This window comes from Sparus aurata, chromosome 6 (genome assembly GCF_900880675.1).
Source record: "Sparus aurata chromosome 6, fSpaAur1.1, whole genome shotgun sequence".
Classification (NCBI taxonomy): Eukaryota; Metazoa; Chordata; class Actinopteri; order Spariformes; family Sparidae; genus Sparus; species Sparus aurata.
In genome coordinates this window covers 7,364,165-7,385,689 of record NC_044192.1, presented here as the reverse complement: position 1 = coordinate 7,385,689, position 21,525 = coordinate 7,364,165, and the positions used below count along the sequence as shown (strand labels likewise).

Sequence of the window (21,525 nt, the reverse complement as noted above, 5' to 3'; positions counted from 1 at the left end):
CAATACATTTCATTTACTTAAATTTTTTGCGTGTGTTTCAATCAGTTTCCTTCCTGACAGAAGACTTCACTTCCCATCGTGCACCTCGCAGGGCGGAGAGGGCTTCCTTGTCAAGATGGCGGCTCCCTTGACACTACTTTTGATTTTAGCCGTTACGATCCGTGCAGCTCTTTACAGATCCAGTTTAGCGGACTTAATAGCGGAGCGGGTGGAGGTTGTATCTCCGCTGACCGCCTGGAAGAGAGGTAAGCGGGGCTTCAGCAGCTTTTTGGGGGGCAGCTTTGTCGCTCGAACGCCGCTCGGGTTGCTTCCTCGCCCCGGCGCTGGTACCCGGTAATTGAGTCAAGTGGAGGAGGGAACGTCGAGCCGGTGTAGCTACAACAAACATAACGTTTGACTTCACATTTATGAAGCTCTCTTGCGGTACACGGAGAGAAATATAGCAGCTTAATTGAGATGTGTGTTGTTGTAGATTTACAGTATGTTTGACTGGTATATTCGTGGTGTTTCTGATGGAGGTCTCTGATTGTGATTAGCTTCCGTGGTTCAAAGATGCTGGAGCAGCAACCTGCACTGTCCTGACTACCTACATGTTACACTGTAGTCTCTGTTCCTGCAGTTCTAATGAAACTAATCTGCATTTAACTGAGCTGTGGGCTTGCATAAAGGTTGTAGGTAGTAACCAGTGTTAAAGACAAGATCATACATTCAGCCATTTTCATTTTATCCATCAAGTGAACTGCTGAGTACAGTGCCTCTTTGCTTCTGGGTATACAGGAAGTCTGTTCTGCCATGATGTGGATTTTTCTTCTGCATTCTCTCCATGATCAACAAACAGGTTAAAAGAAGAAAGAAACACGGAACACATTGAGTTTGGACGTACACCAGAAAATGCAAAGATTGAAAACAAAATTGATCCTCATCGTTTGTCTTTCTGGCGTCCACAGACAACATTAACAAAGAATATGGCAGTTTCAATCCTGGTGTATCAATTAAACAAATCAATTGAAATCGTTTTTGCAAGTGAAGGTTGCTGAAATTTCAATTATGCAGCGATATAACTTAAACTCACACTAAAATGATTTTAAAGTCTCAAACAGCAATACTTCAACACAAATGTATCTATGTGGCATCCATCAGTGACTGCAGCCCTCTGGTTCAGCCGCTCATGGGGAACGACATTCAGGCAATTTGATGTGTGCTGTCAGTCAGGTCTGATGATCAGGGTATTGTTTTGATCATTATAATGGCTCTGACAAACAGGGGTGCTGCTTGGGAGTGCTTGAATCTCCACAATCCGATTGGGGAGAACAGATAGAGGAGATTTTATGGCATCAGGTGCTTTGAGCTGCTCTCTGGGTGTCGCAGAGGTTCAATGACACGAGCTCAGTCTGTGGATCCTGTGTGTGACGACATTATAACAAACGGGCAGCTGTGAACATCAGCAAATGTGAGCTTTTTTTTTTTAGCACGACACTAAAGGAAAAGCTTTGTTTTCGATACTTCTGTGCCCACATTCTCAGTGTTTTAAGGGGAGATATTGTTTCATTTATATATGCAGCAATGAAATGTGGAGCCTCTTTTCAGCCGTGGTGCCACACCTTGAAGTGAAGGTGTGGCTGTTTGTAGAGCCATGAAGACATTTTTCTATAAAGGATTGTATAAAAAGAAAGACCTTCTTTCAGGAAAAATACATGAGAAAGACAGTTTGTGAATGAGGGTTGCTGTTTTTATAGATATCACTTTATATCACAATCATTTTTTCTTCAGAATTTTTATTGTCTATTTATGAAGAACACTATTTAATCATGATGACCTATCAAACACGATCTCTTACATTTGAAGAAACAAGATTTGTAGGCCAGGATACATCAGCAGCAGTAGAGTACTTTGTTTCACACATTGTATCTTTCTAGCTTCTGTGATCTGGATAATATTACGCTTGGACATATTTTCCCTTTTTGATATTATTTTGATCAGCTGCCCAGCCGTAGTGTGAGTTTTATGGAATCACCACAGCCCGTCATGAATTGTTCATTAGGCAGTTAGAACAGGAAGTTGCATTATAGAATGGCTTTGTAGCAGATTACATTAAGTGAGATGAAACACTGACACAACAGCCCAGAGCTTTGAATAACGGCCTTTCTGTGACAAGATGCTTGTTTGTTTGCAGTTGTTGAAGGTTTGGCTCTGCTCGACTTGGGAGTCTCGCCGTACGCTGGAGATGTTTTCCACGAGGTGAGAGACGCACAAAGACACACACTCGTGACATGTTTGTCCAAGGGCGCAATCTCATCTCCACTTTCCTAGAAAATCAACTCTCTTTTTTTCTTGTGTCTGTTTATTTCCCGTCTAGAAATCTTCCCAAACTCTCTCCTGTCACTGTCAGAACGCCACAGTTTAAACTAGGGGTGGGTAAAAATATCGATACGGCAATATATCACGATACTTTGCCGCCTAATACAATATCGATTTTTCAACTCCAAAGATCGATTTAAAAAAAAAAAAAATCATGTTTAGACGCGTTGTGAATGCAGTACGACTTCCGTACCTCCACTCCGGTAGGTGGCGCCGAAGAGCGACTCTGCTGTGCGGCGGGTGTATTTCTGTAGTAGAGAGAGTGGCTGAGGTCTTTGCAAAATGGATGGCAAGTTAACAACGCCTCCGCAATTTAAAGTTGACGTTTGGAAGCACTTTGGCTCCAAAGTTAAGAGAGATAGCAAGAACAACGAGCTGGACAAAGAGAATATTACTGCCCGGAAATTTCATGGGAATTAATAAAATGGAGAGGCTGTTTTGAATGAAATAGTTTTGACTCAATTTGTCCTCTGATCAATATCATCTGATGTACATATACAGGTACTTGTGTTTTCATCTGTATTTATATCGCAATATCGTGATATCGTGATACGTATCGTGACCAAAGTATCGTGATACGTATCGTATCGTGACCAAAGTATCGTGATACGTATCGTATCGTGAGGTTCTTGCCAATACCCACCCCTACTTTACACATTTAAAGCGTGTTTACAGGTGTTTTACGTCATTTATATAACGAGGAGTATAAAGTATTTTGTGGCTCCAGAGGAATCTTAATTTAATCTGGTAAATGGCCTCAAGTGATGTCACTCAGTGGCTAAGTTGCATTGTGGGTAATGTAGGCATTAATCAACCTTCAATCAATCAATCAATCAATCTATCTGAGAACACTCAGCAGGTTGCAGACTTGCCATTTGTTTGTTTTAAATCTCAGAGGAAGTGACATCACATCAGAGGTGTTTCTATAAATGTGTTTGATGCTCTGATCCCTGATGTCTGTTTCTTTTCTCTTCAGACTCCTCTCATCATTTACCTCTTTCACTTTCTGGTGGACTATGCAGAGATAACATTTATGGTGAGTGCGATGTAGAGAAGCGTATGAACAGACATCTCTCCTTTTTAAGCATTTGCGGTAGTAAAAAAAAAAAAAAGAAGCAGAATGAAATGCTAATGCATTGGATTTTTCTCTTCGGGAGGATTTTCTGTAATGTGAGCCATGATGGGAACGCTCAGCAGTCAGCAGCCCTTTAATTTAAACCGCTTTAACCGTGATAAGACATTTCTGCCTCCAGTGATTTCAAAATAAAGTACGTGAGTATTTTTTTGAGGTTGGTATATTTCAGAGGCTCAGCTGCTCTTTCTCTCCCCGTTTGTCTCTGTAGTTAGCAGATGTGATCACTGCTGTGGCTCTCTACTTGGCAGTGAAGGATTACAACAAACAAGTGGTAAGAAAACAGTAAAGTGTCTTTTTAAATATACAGAGAAAACAAATAAACATATTTGGATATCAAAGGGAAATTGTGGTACTTTTAAACGTAATATGCTCGGTTCAGAAATACCAGAATGTTTGGCTTTATGTCAGGCAAAACACATTCAAGTCGTTACATGATATTGGAAGTTATATCAAGAAAAATGTTCCGACTATAATCTTCTTTCTCTGCCTTCCATTTTCAAGATTTTGCAGATTAGACAGGAAATTATTATCAGAAAATTCAACTAAGTGAATTTAAACGGTGTGTTGTAGTAACGACGTGTTTGTTGTGCCCATTCAGTTCAGAAAGCAGAAATATGCCCTGGAGGCAGAACGCTACCCCCTCGACTGTCTGGAGCTCATCAGGAGCCCCAAAGAGATGTACTACATCCCTCTGAAAGTAGCCATGTTGTAAGTACCACACACACCTTCTTTAGCGACACAATGTCGGATCAGGTGCTCACGGCGCCTTAAATCCCTGCTGTGACCTGTTGAGAGATGTGTCAGACTGCTGTAAAATCATCCACATTCTCAGAGTCCAGTAGTATCAGAGAAGTATTCATTAAGTACAACAGTCACATTATTTCTTCCTCTCTCACAGTTACCTGTTGAACCCGTTCACCATCCTCTCCTGCGTCGCCAAGTCAACATGTGGTCTGAACAACGCCGTCATCGCCCTCTTCATCCTCACCACCATAAAGGGTAACGTTTGATTTTCAACGCAACGTCACGTGCTTTTTTTCTAAAGGCATTCCATGTTTTTGGATCAGCTCAGCCCTCCTTCAGAACAACTTCAAATAAATGCAACAATAAAGACACGAGGTGATCATTTCATTTGTTCTTCTTTGCAGGAAATGTCTTACTGAGCGCTATATTTCTGTCCCTGGCCACGTATCAGTCCATCTATCCTCTGACTCTGTGCGCTCCGGCGTTGCTCTATCTGACGCAGGTATGTTTATGATTTTCTCTCTGCCTTTCTTTTACTATTTCAATACAATTTCCCGGATCTACGCCTTTGTTTGATGCCACTCCGTGTTTCTGCTTCTCCTCTCCCAGCGTCAGTACATCCCGGTGAACTTCAGACGATTCAGCTTCTGGTGGTTCGTCGCACAGTACGCCTTCATGTACCTGGGAAGCCTGTTCGTCATGATCTGTCTCTCCTTTTTCCTGCTCGGCTCGTGGGACTACCTGCCGTCTGTCTATGGCTTCATGTGAGCGAGGAAGGAAAAGCTTGAGCAGAGTGTTTTTATGTCTCCTGTGTGTGGATGTATTGTATGTTTGAGGGAATTTGGAAAATGTAACATTACATAGTTTGTCCACCAGAGAGCAGTGACGGGTTGATCTTTTTTACTTTTTAATGCCCCTGGTCACAATTCTTCCATGATAGAATGTATGTAAAGTTTGTATGTTCAGAAACTAGATATTGGCTGACTAAGTTTAATCAGATGTATCAATTTCCCAGTTATTCATGAAGCAGTCCAGCTGTAGTCCGACAGTGACCCCGTGTTTTCCCTCCCTCCAGTCTCTCGGTGCCGGACCTGACCCCGAACATCGGCCTCTTCTGGTATTTCTTTGCCGAGATGTTTGAACACTTCCGTCTGTTCTTCCTCTGCGTCTTCCAGATCAACATCTTCTTCTACACCATCCCTCTGTCCATCAAACTCAAGTATGTCTGCTTTTTACTCACAAGCCATCTGTCCGTCCTTCCAAGCTGATACAACCTACGAGGCTCAGATCTCTTGATAAAATATATATTTGTCTGTGTTTAAGGGAGCATCCAGTGTTTCTGATCTTCATGCAGTTAGCTGTGATCTCCATCTTTAAGTCTTACCCCACTGTGGGAGACATCGCTCTCTACCTGGCCTTCCTTCCTGTCTGGAGTCACCTGCACCGATGTGAGTGTATTAAACATGAAATATAGTATATTGAAAATGTAAGGATTCCTGAGTTGCTGTCTCTTGAAGGCCCCCTTTCTCAAAAAGCCCAGTCTGCTCTGATTGGTCAGCTCTCACAAGACCTCCCTCCCTGTTTCTGCATCATCTCTGATCCTGTTTTTGCACCCTCGTCCGTGCTGGGGGTGTAGACTGTACAGTTGTGACATAACACATCCAGACAGTTCATTTAAAGATGGTGTTTAAAATGTTCTGTTGATTTAGCGATTTAGATATTTTCACAGTATTTCTCTACAATATGGGACCCTTAATTAAAACACGACTGACATGCTAATGTTTAGCATGTAGCTAGTGATGTACTTTTAATATTGAGTCTGATCCAATTTATCATGACTGCCCAGACTGCTTTTGAGCTACAACCTGAAATTGGGATGGATGAAATGGATCTTAATTCACCTAGACAGAGTTTTTGTGCCAAAGATTCTCGGTAAAAGATGTTTAGTATGATATATATACATAGCAGCATGTATTCATTCTACCTGAATTATTAGTATATTGCTGTTTGCTAGAAATAGAGAGGAGATGTAAAAGATCTTGTAGCTTGTTGGGAGTCTGGATTTCAGACATTTTTCATCGTCACACACTTAATTTTCCGCTCTGTCCTCATAACGGAGAGCAGCTTTGGAATTCTAGCGAGCTGCACTGGACAAATATAGAATAAAGGAAAGAAGTGATCTGCATTTAATCTGCTTTTTTTTTTAATGCAACACAATCCAGTGGGGTCGACAGCAAAACAGTCATTAGTTTTAAGTGTTCGACGAGTGGAAATTATGACCTGCTGGTGGCTGTAGATGGAACAACAAGGTATAAATGAAGATATAAGAATTATCCTCAATTTCATCCATCAAATTTCTCGCCCATTTATCCAACAGTTATTGAGATATTTCACTGTGGGTTGAAGAATTTGATCAATAGACCGACAGTGAAACCCCGTAAAGCAATAAGATGAATTATTACCTGTCACATTGTCTTGTAATCCAATGAAACAAAAGATCAATAAAGCACCAATAAATAAGAATTTAAATTGGAGCAGAGGTGTAGAAGTAACATGATCTCCTGTCCTGGTTTGTCTTCCTGTTCAGTCTTGAGGAACATCTTCCTGGTGTCCTGCGTCCTGCTGGCGTGCTCCGCTCTGTTTCCTGTTCTCTGGCACCTCTGGATCTACGCCGGCAGCGCCAACTCCAACTTCTACTACGCCATAACACTTCTGTTCAACGTGGCACAGGTAGGACGGTCTGGACAGGAGCGTGGACATGTTACGACATGAACAACACAGGTGTAAACAGTACAGTGACTGAGACAAAAGTCCATTTAGCTGCTTCAGTTTCAGGCTTCGTGTATCGTTCATGCTGCCTCACTGTCACGTAGGGGTGTGCCAAAATATCGATACTACGATATATCGCAATATTTCGTCTTGAGGTACGTTATCGATACACTGGTGCCAAATATCGATATTTAAAAATGTAAAAAAAAAAAATTTGGCCCACCACCACCCCTCTTCGGGATTAAATTTAAAAAATGGTTTAAGTAGCTCTGAAACCCACACATATAGATATTTAATGATAGTTGTAGTCAGTGTGTGTGTTAAGAAGAGACACTGTGCAATATACTCTTTGTTTACTTGGCTGTCATTCATGTGAAATTGATTGACAATGTTTTGTAATTCCTGTGAAATGGATTCAGTGCAGTCAATAAATTCTGAATTTCTTCAGTGACACAGATATCGTGATGTATCGTGGATGAAATTTCTTGCAATATGTCGATTATCGCAGAATCGCTGTATCGTGATATTATCGTTATCGAGGGCAAAATATTGTGATGGTATTGTATCGCGAGGTACCTGGTGATACCCAGCCCTACAATTAATTAAATGGTTGTATTGTCGTATTCACTCACAAGATGTCACCAAAATCACACTGTCCCTTTTAAAATCTTTCAGAAAATGATGTAAGTGTATCGAATCGTATCGAATCGTATCGTTGGCTAAATATCGTGATATATATCATATCATGAGCTGAATATCGTGTATCGTATCGTATCGTGAGATTAGTGTATCGCTACAGCCCTACTGTCATGTCTTACTGGGACAATTTGAGACCTTGTATTTGTTATTCATGTCATGCTGGGATTTAATATTTGGAGACAGCTCAGGGTCAATAAAAGTAAGTAATATCAAGTTATTGTTTTCCTCGATCACACGGTAAAGAACTCATCTGTGTCTTCATCTTTCTCTCCCGTCAGATTCTCCTGGTGTCTGATTATTTCTACGCTTTCCTGAGGAGGGAACACCACCTCAGCTACGGACTGTATCTGAAGAGGAAAGATGGCTCCGAGGCGACTCTAGTTCTGAAATAAAACACTCGTGCAGACACTGACCTGGCTGGCAGCCTCTACCAGGATGAAAGAAAACTACTCGAGGTCTCACTTGTCCTCACAGGGAACAAACACAAACTGAGGAGGATGCGTTGAGGTGTCCTCAGACAGAACACACATGCAGGAAGTGTGTCAAACGTCACATGCCAACTGCTGGTCATAACATGCTACATGACAGACACATGCTGAGATGGGATGTAGAAATCTGGCTCCTGCCGTGTGAAACAACCAGACAACGACTAAACATCTCTCCGCTTTCCACTCCTTCATCTGGACGGCTCTTATTTTGAAACCTCAAACTAGCAGGAACCTGCGCTTGTGAGAGTGGGTTTTATTTTGAAGCCTTCTTCCTCCTGAGAGGCACTCTAGATGAATTTTATTTTGACACTCTGCAGATCCGTCCTGGACAGATTTTATCATGAAAAAAAAACTATTTTCTTTCTTTTGTTTTGTTTTGTTTTGTTTTTTTCTTTCGTTCTTTCTTTTTACTCTTCCTCTCCTTTCCTTTCCTTTCCTTTCACTTGATGGAAGTGCCGCTCTTGGGGGAGTTGTATCTTTTGAGCCTTGTTCCTTTTTAAACTCCATACAGATTGTACAAATGTGGAAAACTCCCACTGATTTGATAATTCCTGATATTGCGCTCTCCCGTACACGTTCTTCTTTTGTTGATGAATCATGTTTACCTGACTACTTTAGTGTTAAACCTGGTATGTTTTGTTGCAGGAAACGGAAGAGAAAATCTACTTTTAAGGGTTCGTCTGTAAGTCTAAAACATTTATAACATCTCTGTGTTTCTCACCACTGCCTTTCACCTTATTTTTTACACCATCTGCTCTGTAATGATCAAATTTCACAGCATCAGTGTTGCATCTTATCTCAAGTCAAGTGAAAGTGACTACTAACCTCCACATGGTACATGAAATTGAACTCTTAACTGGATGTTCTAGAGCTACAGCTGCCTGAAAAGAGTCTGGACACTGATCACTGAACTCCAGACGGATCCTCACAAAGACACCAGTGAATGTGTTTTAACGACTGAAGTGCTTGAATCCAGGATCTGTGGGGAGCAGAAACCTTCATGGTTCCTTTTAGGTTTTCTGCGTCTTGAAATTACAGCTTCATGTATTTTTGATCTGGGGTTTTCTCAACGGACACAACTCAAGCCAGAAATCAAAGTTTGGGCTCACGATGTGCGGCCAAACAAAGCATTAAAGGCTAAAGTTTCATATTTTGCTCGATCTCTGCATGCATAATTAAAGCTAATATTATGAACTTATTGTTAAATTTAGATTCAACATTAAAAATGAATCATTTCCTGACTGTATATGTAGCGGTCATATATTGAGTTCAGGACGTGAGGGTGTTTGTTAAAGATTTAATTCACACCATTAAGAAAAAGAAAGAGAAAAAAAAGCCTTAAACAGCTCAGAAGTGACGGGACGCTGATATAAAGATTGATTTTTGCTTCATGTTTTACTTTATGTTCTAATATGAAGTCCACAAATGAATGTTTTTGTTTGATATTTTGTTTCTCATGGCCTTTCTCTGAAAATAATGATACTAGCAACAATTAATTTTTCAAAAAATAAGACAAAAGCAAAAACATTAAACATTTAAATTGTTTTCAAGTGATAAAGGAAAGAAAACGACTGCTTCCTGTCCGATCACATGAAAACTACACCTGGTGGTTCAGTTGCTTTCTTAAACGCGACCCACGTTTCTTTAAACCTCTCATCTGTTCGAGCAGGTCGACAAGTCGCCATTTTGATACCAATGAGTGAAAAGTAATTTGTGATATTTATTTATTTGCTGCACTAAAAACCTTGCAAACCCAATTTAATTAAAAGGAGGAGCCGCTGTTGTTCTGATGCTGTATAAATGAATGTGTTGTTTCTGTTTTGGGGGGTTTGAAAGGTGTGATGTTATATTTGATGAATGATTATTAAAGGTTTGAGTTGTTGGTTTTACCTGTTTGGATTTAACTATCATTACTGATGTCTGTAAGGTGCATCATGAGTTTCACTTTTATTTTAATTATCTGTGGTTTTCAGCTGTATCCGGGCAGAAATTGAAATGTAGAGTCAGATATGAGAGCAGCAACGATATATACAAAATCAGTAGGAGACTTTATTTAAGTAACTACATTCCAGTGCAATAAAGAAGCTACACTTAATGTTTTTTAAGATCTTTCAAGAGCTGAAGACATGCTGTGGAATAGAATCTGAGTAGATTTATCAAGACATCTCAATATTTACAAGTAAAAGTGAATGTTCTCTTATGTAAACTACTATTTCGTCATAATTTCATGATCTTTACTCTCTTGGTTAAATGAAAGGAACAGTGCACAAAACAATTCTGGACTTGGATAACACCGGATGAGTTGTCAAGGAGGCAGTGTTCGGATTTGAACGCAGCCAAAATATTCCCGGGAAAATATTTACGTCATTATCTCCGCCCCTGCTGCAAAGCTCAGAGAAGGGTGAGTTTGTTTCAATCAGCGGCTCGCACCGCCTTCACTCCACCCGTTGATCCACCGTCACCGCCCACCGCGGCTGAACGGCCTCACTGACGGTGTCCTATCAAACCAAGCGCACAGTACTGTAAGACCCCTCCCCTTTACTGGAGAACGACCAATGAGGAAGCTCTACATTCTGAATATTCATTATATTTCGCGGGCTTTGAGGATCACGTGGTCGTTTCGCGCGAAAAGTGACTCCCGGCCGGAAGGAGAAGTTTCTTTACAAGAGGCAGAAAGAGACGCACGGAACAATGGCGGTGAGTGAAAACCTTTAAAAACGCACCGAATAACGTGTTTGTCGGGTTTTATACTTCAGCTGAAGGAGGGAGAAGTTAAAATAATCTGTTTTACGTTTGTTGTTCGAGTTTCCTGCAGTTTCTAACTTTGACATGTGCAATTTTGTGTCGATCACAACAATCACAGAGGATTTATGGTCAAGCTTTGATCGTAAAACTGAATTAAAATGCTTTTAAAGTAAAAATCGAGTGTATATGTTACTGTAAATTGCTTTTGCTCACCTGATAACACGAACAGTAGTCAGTCATGTACATGTTGTCCTCTTGCAGTAAAAGCAGAGCTGCCATGTGGCTGCTCAGCTTTTTGTTACCTGCCAGCTGAAGACAAAGTGTCAGCAGAGGTCTAAAAAACAGTAAAGTTAGAAATAAATACAGATATTAACTTTACAGCAAACGTGTTTTAATACCGAAAAGAGCTCCACATGACATTTAACAACTTCACTGGTGGTTTGATAAGAGAATGTCACTTATAATCCTGCAACTTCATTTTTACCGAAGTCTTTGTTTCTTACATCTCATTACACTGTTCTCATGGGTGTAACAGGTGTGATCTGTCACCATGTTAACAGTGAAAACAGTCAGAAGAAAAGCTTTGTTTTTTTGTTTGTTGAGACTTGATGAGATGATGTGAATCCAACAATGAGAGAAATACTGGGACTCCAGTTTGAGATGGTCACGTATCAGATGATATGTTATAAGACGCATGTGTCACTGGAGAGAAACTGGAGGATGTTTTTTTTTTAAAGGTATCTGGAAACTTAAAATCAATGCATGACATTTGTAAAAGTAATAATCCAGTTCAGTGTTTGTCACGTGTGGAGAAAATGTCCAAAACATTCACCAAAGCACGCTTATGTATCCGTAAAAAGAGCTGTAAATATTTTTCTATTTATCTATTAATCTATTTTTTATATACTACATTGCACCAAATGCCTTGTACTTTTTTTTTTTTTTTTTTACTGTACTTTTTACTTGTACTTTCACTATATTTATGTCGTGTGACACTCGGTTGCTGCTAAAAAATTTCGTTGTACATTGTGCAATGACAATAAAAACGATTCTGATTCTGATGAAGGGAAATATCACAAATTATAAAATAAATATACTTCACCACAGAGAGTAACTAACGAATAAATTGGACAATGCATTTAAAAAATGAGTAAACACTACAAATATCTGTTTCAAAATCACTAAAAACAACTGGCTGATGATTCATTTGCTGAAAAGAATACTGTATATCTACATAGAATAGCATGTATATATAATAAATTGTTATAATATATCAATTTTGGCGTATAATACGTGAGACAAGGCTCATTTTTCTCAAGTGACCACAGTTGAGTTCTGAAAAGGTCAGAGGTCATCTTAAGTTCTTCAGTGCCAAACCGGGGAAACTTTTCCTCCGTAGATCGTCTGGATTTTAGAATCAGTCGAACAATAAACTCGCGTCTCACGTCCTCTTAAATTCAGATGAGAAGATGCTTTGATAATCCTGACGGTGTGGTGTAGCAGCTGCAGAGTCACACTAACGTCACACGAACAAACAAGAAACAGACGACAGAAGATGAACAAACATAAAATCTGACAGTGTAAAAAACTAGAGCCAAACTTTGAAGCTTAATAAACTCGTTTCAAACACTCGATGATGGTGGTCGGTTACAGAAAATGTTCCTGTACTTAAATAATAGCGGTTGTAGTAATTTGTCGATGTTGTTCTGTGTGGTGGGGCAGGATTCCTCCGAGTCGTACCACATGGCCACCAGCCCCAGCCGAGCCTCCAGGAGGGGAGACATGACCTCCAGCCCTGGACGAGACCTGCCTCCCTTCGAGGATGAGTCGGAGGGGCTGCTGGGGGAGTCGCATCTGCCCGGAGAGGAGGAGGAAGAGGGAGATGGAGAGGACCTGATCGGGGACGGGATGGAGAGGTGAGGAGGAGGACGGACGCACTTGTTACAGATTTCCCGTGTGTGTGTTGGAAAGTTTTGGAGCTTGAGTGTGTTTCTCCTCTCTCTCTCTCTGCTCAGGGATTACCGGATCATCCCGGCGCTGGATCAGTACGAGGCCGAGGGTTTGGACCTGGATGACGAGGATCTGTCGGAGCTGTCGCCTGGAGCCAGGGCCGCCGCCGAGGAGGCCATGAGGAGGAGGGACAGGGAGCAGGGCATCAGTGGGCGTCTGAGGAGAGGACTGCTCTACGGTGAGAAGGGCTGCAACTAGATTAGTTTTTATGGATAAATCTGTTAAAGATTTTCACAGTTAATCATTTCAGATCATAATGAATGCTCATCACAGTTTCTCAGAGCCCAAAGTGACTTTTTAAAATGTCTTCCTTTGTCTTAAGTACAGTCTAAAACCCAAAGTCTCTGCATTAAAGAAAAGCAGCAGTCATAATTCAGTGAAATCTGAGTTCACAGATATGATTGATGTATTTTTAGGTTCAGTGTGACTTGCACTGTCAGAAGATGTAATCATCTCTGATCAGTTGTGGATAAATGTCTATAAATCCTTTTATAAATCGACATCTTTCCACTTGCAGAACTTGCCTAGGAATTATCACATTTTTACTTTTTCTTCCGTATGAAAGTTTTCCACGGACAGTTTTGTGTACATCAATACTTACACTGCAAAGAGGAAGTGCTGATGGTTAATTCGGCATACTTTTAATGGTGCTGCTTCGCCAAAATGTAAAGAAGTAAACAACAAATGAAAGACGGGGCTTAACGTGTCGCCTACTGCTAACTCACTGACTCCATGACATCATCATACTTCCTGTTTACGTCCCCAAACTGAAGTTCCAAAAACTTTTGAGCGTCATAGTAAGAAATCAATCCAAGATCCATTATGAACTTTCTTTTATGTTGCACTGTTGATGTTATTGTCGACATCATCACCAATAACTACTTCTGTGTTCTGGGTCTGAGGCATGTGTAGTTTGTCAGGAGAGGATATGGATATTATTTTGTCTGCTTGTGTTTTTACTTTTACAGAAAACAAACAGTTTCCCTACAGATAACAGAAAAAGAAATGTAACAGAAACGGATAAAATGGTGGATAAATCAGGACATTATTGATTAAGAAGCAGACAGATGCTTGGCAGAGGTGTGCTGAAGTGGAATGAGGGGTTAACTTTTTTTTCCCCTCTGTTATCCAGACAGCGAAGACGAGGACGACGAGCGCCCGGCGGCTCGGCGGAGGCGATTGGCTGAGCGGGCAGCGGAGGGCGTCGCAGACGGAGAGGAAGAAGAAATGATCGAGAGCATCGAGAACTTGGAGGACATGAAGGTTGTTACACTGCTGCTGCAGTAGTATCAGTACAGATGTGGTGGTGCACAGTGGCGTTCCAGCTGTGGTCGAGGGTCTGACGGTGTTTTCCTCCGTCTGCAGGGTCACACTGTGAGGGAGTGGGTGTCCATGATGGCGCCCAGGCTGGAGATCTACAACCGCTTCAAGAACTTCCTGCGGACGCACGTCGACGAGAACGGCCACAACGTGTTCAAGGAGAAGATCAGCGACATGTGCAAAGGTAGCGCCGCCTTCCAGCTTCCAGTGCTTTATGAAATTATAGAAGCGTTTCCTCGATTTGATTTCTGGTTTTAAATGAGTAAACTCTTCACTCCAGAGAATAAGGAGAGTCTGGTCGTAAACTATGAGGACCTCGCAGCCAGAGAGCACGTTCTGGCTTACTTCCTGCCAGAGGCTCCGACTGAGATGTTGAAGGTGAGTGTACTTCTGTTGTTTAGACTTTTTTCTCACAGGATGGCGCCAATAAAGGAGAGATCGTTTTTAAAATCTTATATTTCTGAGGTCTGATCAGTGAGAATCTCACATCTTTGGCTACAAATCTTTGAGTCTGCCTTTACAACGACCTTTCTGTTGGTGATTTTTTAATTATGTTTGCCAATTAAACTCTGCTGTTGCCCGAACAAAATGATGAAGAATGAGTGGAAGGGATTTCAGGTCACTTCCATTAAAGAGAAGTCCTGTTAGCTCAACTTGCTAACTTCATTATTCTGACCCAGTTAAACTGAAGTGAATGAACACTGTCCACCCCGTCTTCTGTCTGTTTCCTGTCAGATTTTTGATGAGGCAGCTAAAGAGGTGGTTCTGGCCATGTACCCCAAGTACGACCGCATCGCTCACGAGATCCACGTTCGTATCTGTAACCTGCCGCTGGTCGAGGAGATCCGTTCACTCAGGTAATATTATGTGTGTATATATATTCCTTATATACAGATGTGATTCTAATTTTTTCTCATGTGAAGGACCCCTTTAGTGACACAAATTGGACCATGGACGGCCATCTGATCACAACTGTGCTTTTAAGATGTTTTATCGCAGAAACTTTCAAACTCATGATCACTACACGTAGTCTGGCTGATGTGAGGTGTCCATATTTGTTTGGATGCCAAAGTACCAAGAAGTTGTTTAATCCCAGACTTAATTTGGGGTATGGTTAATTATTGTAACTCGGACGTGATTTGACTGCAGCGCACGGTTTCTCTGTTTACCCTTCTCTGAATTAACGATCGAAGGATTGATGGTGTTGTACTTTTTTCCACAGACTGTAAAGCCCTCTGAGGCAAGTGTGTAATTTATGGGTTGTATAAATAGAAATTGACTTCCTGCAGACTGTATCAACAAACACTGCATGAATCATTTTCTCCTGAGAGCGGCACCAGACATCTGGATCAATGTGAGCAGATGGAGCGTTTAAATAATGCATCTTCTGTGAAGTCCAAGGTCCACAAACTGTCGTCTGCCGAGAACGCGCGAAAGATGGAATCTGCTGCCTAAACAAGCAAAGAATGAATTGAGGATTTCACACTTCACAGCTTTCTTCTTCTTCTTCTTCTCCTCCTCTTCTTCAGGCAGCTCCACCTGAACCAGCTGATCCGGACCAGCGGTGTGGTGAGCAGCTGCACCGGCGTCCTGCCTCAGCTCGGCATGGTCAAGTACAACTGTAACAAGTGTAACTTCGTGCTGGGACCCTTCTTCCAGTCCCAGAACCAGGAGGTGAAGCCGGGCTCCTGCCCAGAGTGTCAGTCCCTCGGCCCCTTCGAGATCAACATGGAGGAGGTGAGAGACGCCAGAAATTAGAAATGTTGTTTTATATTAATACATTTAGAAGCAATCTGTTCTCAAACCTCACAATTCTCCACTTGCTAATGTTTAACATAATGACTTTTAGATGCTTTCCAAACATCGGGTTCTGATTTACCATAAAATTTAAAGTGATAATTTGTCAGATCTTTGTCACTCTTTGGCTCAATTAACCAATCACCTCCCTCCTGCAGACCGTGTACCAGAACTACCAGAGAATCACCATCCAGGAGAGTCCCGGTAAGGTCGCCGCCGGTCGCCTCCCGCGCTCCAAAGACGCCATCCTGCTGGCCGACCTGGTGGACAACTGCAAGCCTGGAGACGAGATCGTGAGTTAAAAACACATGAATGCAACACATCAGTCCCTGAAAACATGATCAAAACATGCCGGATATCACACATCATTTTTTTCCACCCCTCACCAGGAACTGACGGGCATCTACCACAACAACTACGACGGCTCTCTGAACATGGCGAACGGCTTCCCGGTGTTCGCCACGGTGATCCTGGCCAACCACATCACCCGCAGAGACGAGGGCGTCGCCGTGGCCGAGCTGACGGACGAAGACGTCAAGGCCATCGTCGCCCTGTCGAAAGACGAACGCATCGGAGAGAGGGTGAGGAGGCACGACACTACAGTCGGCTGCTCAGGTTTTTGATCCTGAAGTTGGACAAGTTGGGAGGAAACATTTAAACCGCTGATGATTATTTTGGTATAAATATTTAGTTCAGCTCAGTCGAATATGTCAGTTAACAGTTAAATTTGTGAGTAAAAGTTATTCAATTATATCTGAATTATAACTTTACTCAGAGAAGAAACCAAAACTGTTACTCCTAAAAAAAGAAAATCCATACTGGATTTTAAGAAATAAGATTTTCTAAAAGATTGATGGTGATGAATCCTTACAGATCCAGATGGCTCGTTGGTGATATTTGCCTGACCGACAGCTTTATAAATCACAGATGTTTTGCTAACTGCCTCTCCGTCACGTCTGCAGATCTTTGCCAGCATGGCGCCGTCCATCTACGGCCACGAGGAAATCAAGAGAGCTCTCGCCCTGTCGCTGTTCGGAGGAGAGGCCAAAAATCCAGGTAGGCTGAGAGCGCCCGACGCAACAGCACCGACACCTGCGTGTGTCGCCGTCCCGTTCGTTTCTGTTTACACATCAGCTCTCTGCGCTCTCTTCCAGGTGGGAAACATAAGGTGCGTGGAGACATCAACTGCCTGCTGTGTGGAGACCCGGGAACGGCCAAGTCGCAGTTCCTCAAGTACGTATCAGCAAAAAAATAAGCGTCAGAAACATAAAGATATGTGGAACCTTCAACAATACGTTAAAGGACTATTTCAGCTATTTGGGATATTGGCTTTTCTTCTAAGAGTCGAATGGAACACACTCTTTTATCTGTATGTTAAATATGAATACAATACACAAAGGCGCTGAGCAAAAAGAAATATGACGGTGTGGAAGCTGTTTGAATAGAAAGCCGCTGACTCTGACGATCTGTTTTCTCTGCAGGTACGTGGAGAAGGTGGCGAGCCGCGCCGTGTTCACCACGGGTCAGGGAGCCTCCGCCGTCGGTCTGACCGCTTACGTCCAGAGACACCCAGTCAGCCGCGAGTGGACGCTGGAGGCCGGAGCGCTGGTGCTGGCCGACCGCGGGGTGTGTCTGATCGATGAGTTCGATAAGGTGAGACGATCGCAGTCCTTCACTGTCCTCCTCCTGAATCACGAATGTGCCGACTGCAGACAAACTTCTAACCGCACTCTCGTCCTGTAGATGAACGACGCAGACAGGACGAGCATCCACGAGGCCATGGAGCAGCAGAGCATCTCCATCTCCAAAGCCGGCATCGTCACCTCGCTGCAGGCCAGATGCACCGTCATCGCTGCGTCCAACCCCATCGGTGCGTAACGCGGAGTCGGACAGAAAGATATCAGACTTTTGTGAAAAGTATCTGTGTTTCTGTATGTTTCGCCCACTTGAGTACATCGATGAAAGTTAAACCTTTCAGTTCAGTACCTTCAATTCTTCCGAATGTTATAAAAGTCAACATCAGAGACCTGAAACCTGCTTTGAGATTGTTTAAGCCTCATTATGAACCTCGTGGAGAGTTATTTTATCTTTGCGTCGTAAAACGGCGCTTGAAGCGTCGGCATGATGCGTTCAAGTGCATTTACAAAGCCCTGACATTGTAATTTTCAGTGTGTTACTCAGAAGTTTTGTGTTCACCGTTGCTCGTTTCCCCTCAGGTGGCAGGTACGACCCCTCCCTGACCTTTGCTGAGAACGTGGACCTGACGGAGCCCATCGTGTCCCGTTTCGACGTGCTGTGTGTCGTCCGAGACACCGTCGACCCCGTGCAGGTATGCACACATACCTTTGTTTACCTTCTGATCAATTGGAATTGCAGGTAGAAGACTGACAAATCTGATTAGCAGATACTTCTTCTGAATTAAACTCTGATCTCACTCTCTGCTCTGGCTTGTGGTTGGCTCTTTTTTTTCCCAACCAGGATGAGATGTTGGCGCGCTTCGTGGTCGGCTCCCACATCAAACATCACCCCAGCAACAAGGAGGCGGGCGTGGCCTTAGAGGAGGTGGTTCTGCCCAACACGTCTGATGTGCCGCCGATTCCCCAGGACCTCGTTAGGAAGTACATCATCTACGCCAAAGAACGGGTACGAACACGCGCTCGTTAACATCCTCGCTTACCCTCCGTCGCTCGCTCACAGGCTGCTGTAGGAGTTCCAATGTTTGTTTGTGCGTTTGGAAATGTTTTATCTGATATTTCACAAACTGTTTGACCGTCAGACACTTAAAGTTTAGAGCCAACAAATCACTTTAGGTCAGTGAATCAATGAAAATGCTTCAACAGAATCTGGAAAACTAATATTGAAGCTCAGTTTTACCACAACGTTGCCATAAATATAATTTCTTTGTGTGTGCAGGTTCATCCCAAGCTGAACCAGATGGACCAGGACAAAGTGGCTCGTATCTACAGTGACCTCCGTAAAGAGTCGATGGTGAGAAAGCTGAACCTTTCACTGACACTTTGATAAACTTATGGCGTCTGTGGTCATCGTTTGTATAATAAAGTAGTTTGCTGTAGGTTTGATGGTAATTTGGAGTCAATAATAAAAACTCATACGTCGGTTTGGTCTCCCTAACAGGCCACGGGCAGCATCCCCATCACTGTCCGCCACATCGAGTCGATGATCCGCATGGCGGAGGCTCACGCCAAGATGCACCTGAGGGACTACGTGCTGGAGGACGACGTCAACATGGCCATCAGGGTGATGCTGGAGAGCTTCATCGACACGCAGAAGTTCAGCGTCATGAGGAGCATGAGGAAGGTGCGTGACTGCCGGCAGACTCTGTTTCAAGGAGAGATTCGGCGGTCCCCGATGCATCTGGGTTTGATGTTTTATTAAGTCTGTGTTGTTTGTTTCTGTCTAGACGTTCGCTCGCTACCTGGCCTTCCGCAGAGACAACAACGAGCTGCTGCTCTTCATCTTGAAGCAGCTGGTTGCCGAGCAGGTCGCCTACCAGAGGAACCGATACGGAGTCCAGAACGACACCATCGAGATCGCAGAGAAGGACCTGCAGGATAAGGTAACAATGAAACAGAGATAATGAGCACAACCACTATTCTTAAAAAGGTTGGGACGAGATGAGGTGAATAATTAAATATGTTGTCTTTGTACTTGTAACAACACTGTGAAGGTTGCATGCTTGACGTCGGTGTGTTGAATATCTTTCGACTTCATAGACGAAAAAGTGGAACTCACTTGCAAAACACAGATTTTGTCTGAGTTCATCCTCTAAACACCTCCTTCCCTTCTTTCTCCTCGTCCTCCACCAGGCACGACAGATCAACATCCACAACCTGACGGCCTTCTACGACAGCGACCTCTTCCGCTCCAACAAGTTCAACCACGACGGGAAGAAGAAACTGATCCTGCAGCAGTTCTAGGACCCTCGCCACCTGTTCCTCCTCCTCCTCCTCCTCCTTTTTTCTCCTCCGCTCTAGAAAAGTGCTTCATGAACTCTATTTCAAGGCCCCAAGCTTTTCGTCATGTTGGACTCCAGGGTGGAGTCTGACCTGCTGCCTGGAAGGACTCTGTTCAACATGCTAGAGGAAGCCGACAGTTTCCACCTGACAGAAGATGATCCGAGCGAGCGGCACGCGGCAGTAAAGCTCCGCCGACACGTTTCTGTCGGAGCTTTTGAAAGAACCTTAAAGTAGCATAAAGAAATAGAGGTGGATGTGCCGACAGCAGCGTGATCCGCAAAATGAAATGAAGAGTTTGACTCACAAGAGGGAGATAATGTTTGTGAAATAACCTCGAGGAAAGTGAGTTAACCGGTAAAATATTCAGAATGTTACAAATAAACCCCAGAATCCAACTCTTCTCGTCCTCCCTGCTCCTCTTCCTGCTGTTTCCCGTCTCTATCCAGGTTTATCTCTGCACCTGCCCTCAGGTGGGGCTCACTGTAAATAAATGTACATGTTCATGTCCGTGTTGTTGAAGAAACGGGATTCATTGTTTCACTTAAATTCGTCTTGTGTTCACCTCTGAAGTGAATGTAGCTGGAATATAAAACCTATCAGATAATTAAAAGTACTTAAAGAGGTTAAAATAAAATGTTTGTTATTGGAATTCACTTGATGTTGGATTGTAGGTCTGTTTTGATATTAAACTTGTATTTGTTAAACTCGTCTTGTCCACTGTTTTCTCCACAGGCACTTTAGGATTCTTTAATTAATGAACATTGATCTAATTAAACTCTGCAGTGTTGTAGCTCTTTACTTTCTGCTCACTGTTGGCAGCCTGTGGTGTAAACTTACTGACGATGCAAAGTGCAAAAGATAAAACGGCTGAATTCGTTTTTCTGTAAAAAGGAATTTCCGACCTAGAAAAATGTTTTTTGGTAGATTTCAGAATGTTTAAACCCTTTTTTTTATTTTTTTTATTCCCCCCGGGATCATAAAAATTCTATCTTTATCTGCAATAATTCATCATAATATGAACTTATCCAGTACTGTAGAATACTTAAGAACAATTTTGAGGTATTTCAACTTTTGAGTTTTTCCATTTTGTGCTGCTTTTTACTTCCACTGCCTCAGAGCCAATTTAAGGACAATTTGTATTATCAGCAATCAGATGAAGGAAATAATGAAAAAAATATTTTGACAGAACATACAGTAGCCTATACATAACTGTAAATATATGTATAATTTACTTTTGCCTTTGTCTAGTAATACTTACGTGATTTGTGATGAAATGTATTACCAGAAACTAGACTTTCTATGAAGTACGTTTTTTACTGCAGTAAATTGAGCCGCTGTTTGCAAGAGTTTGGTTAGGTGATTTATTTTTTCTAAAAGGAAAAAAAATCCAGAAAAGAAAAAAAAATCACTATTATTCAGATCTTTTGCTAAAAAATGTAGATTGTTTTTCATAAAATTCCATTTTTTTCTGAAAAATTAATTT

At 42.3% G+C, this 21,525-nt stretch overlaps 2 protein-coding genes across 2 annotated transcripts; both read left to right on the top strand.

Moving 5' to 3' along the window:
• The first annotated feature begins 69 nt into the window (after positions 1-69).
• pigu (phosphatidylinositol glycan anchor biosynthesis, class U) lies at positions 70-10,082 on the top strand. Its single transcript, XM_030421507.1, has 12 exons — positions 70-245; positions 2,174-2,238; positions 3,335-3,394; positions 3,702-3,764; positions 4,092-4,201; positions 4,392-4,492; positions 4,642-4,739; positions 4,847-5,001; positions 5,313-5,456; positions 5,561-5,685; positions 6,825-6,967; positions 7,984-10,082. Exons 1-12 carry the CDS (start codon positions 116-118, stop codon positions 8,095-8,097), a joined length of 1,308 nt encoding a protein of 435 aa, XP_030277367.1. The 5' UTR covers positions 70-115; the 3' UTR covers positions 8,098-10,082.
• A 677-nt stretch (positions 10,083-10,759) lies between these two features.
• On the top strand, positions 10,760-20,746 carry mcm2 (minichromosome maintenance complex component 2). Its single transcript, XM_030421387.1, has 20 exons — positions 10,760-10,890; positions 12,661-12,854; positions 12,954-13,126; positions 14,081-14,211; positions 14,314-14,452; positions 14,549-14,646; positions 15,004-15,125; positions 15,798-16,005; positions 16,224-16,358; positions 16,455-16,646; positions 17,028-17,121; positions 17,220-17,298; positions 17,547-17,718; positions 17,809-17,935; positions 18,282-18,394; positions 18,544-18,708; positions 18,979-19,053; positions 19,201-19,383; positions 19,487-19,642; positions 19,893-20,746. The coding sequence occupies exons 1-20, from the start codon at positions 10,885-10,887 to the stop codon at positions 20,001-20,003; spliced, it is 2,673 nt and encodes an 890-aa protein (XP_030277247.1). The 5' UTR covers positions 10,760-10,884; the 3' UTR covers positions 20,004-20,746.
• Positions 20,747-21,525: the final 779 nt, after the last annotated feature.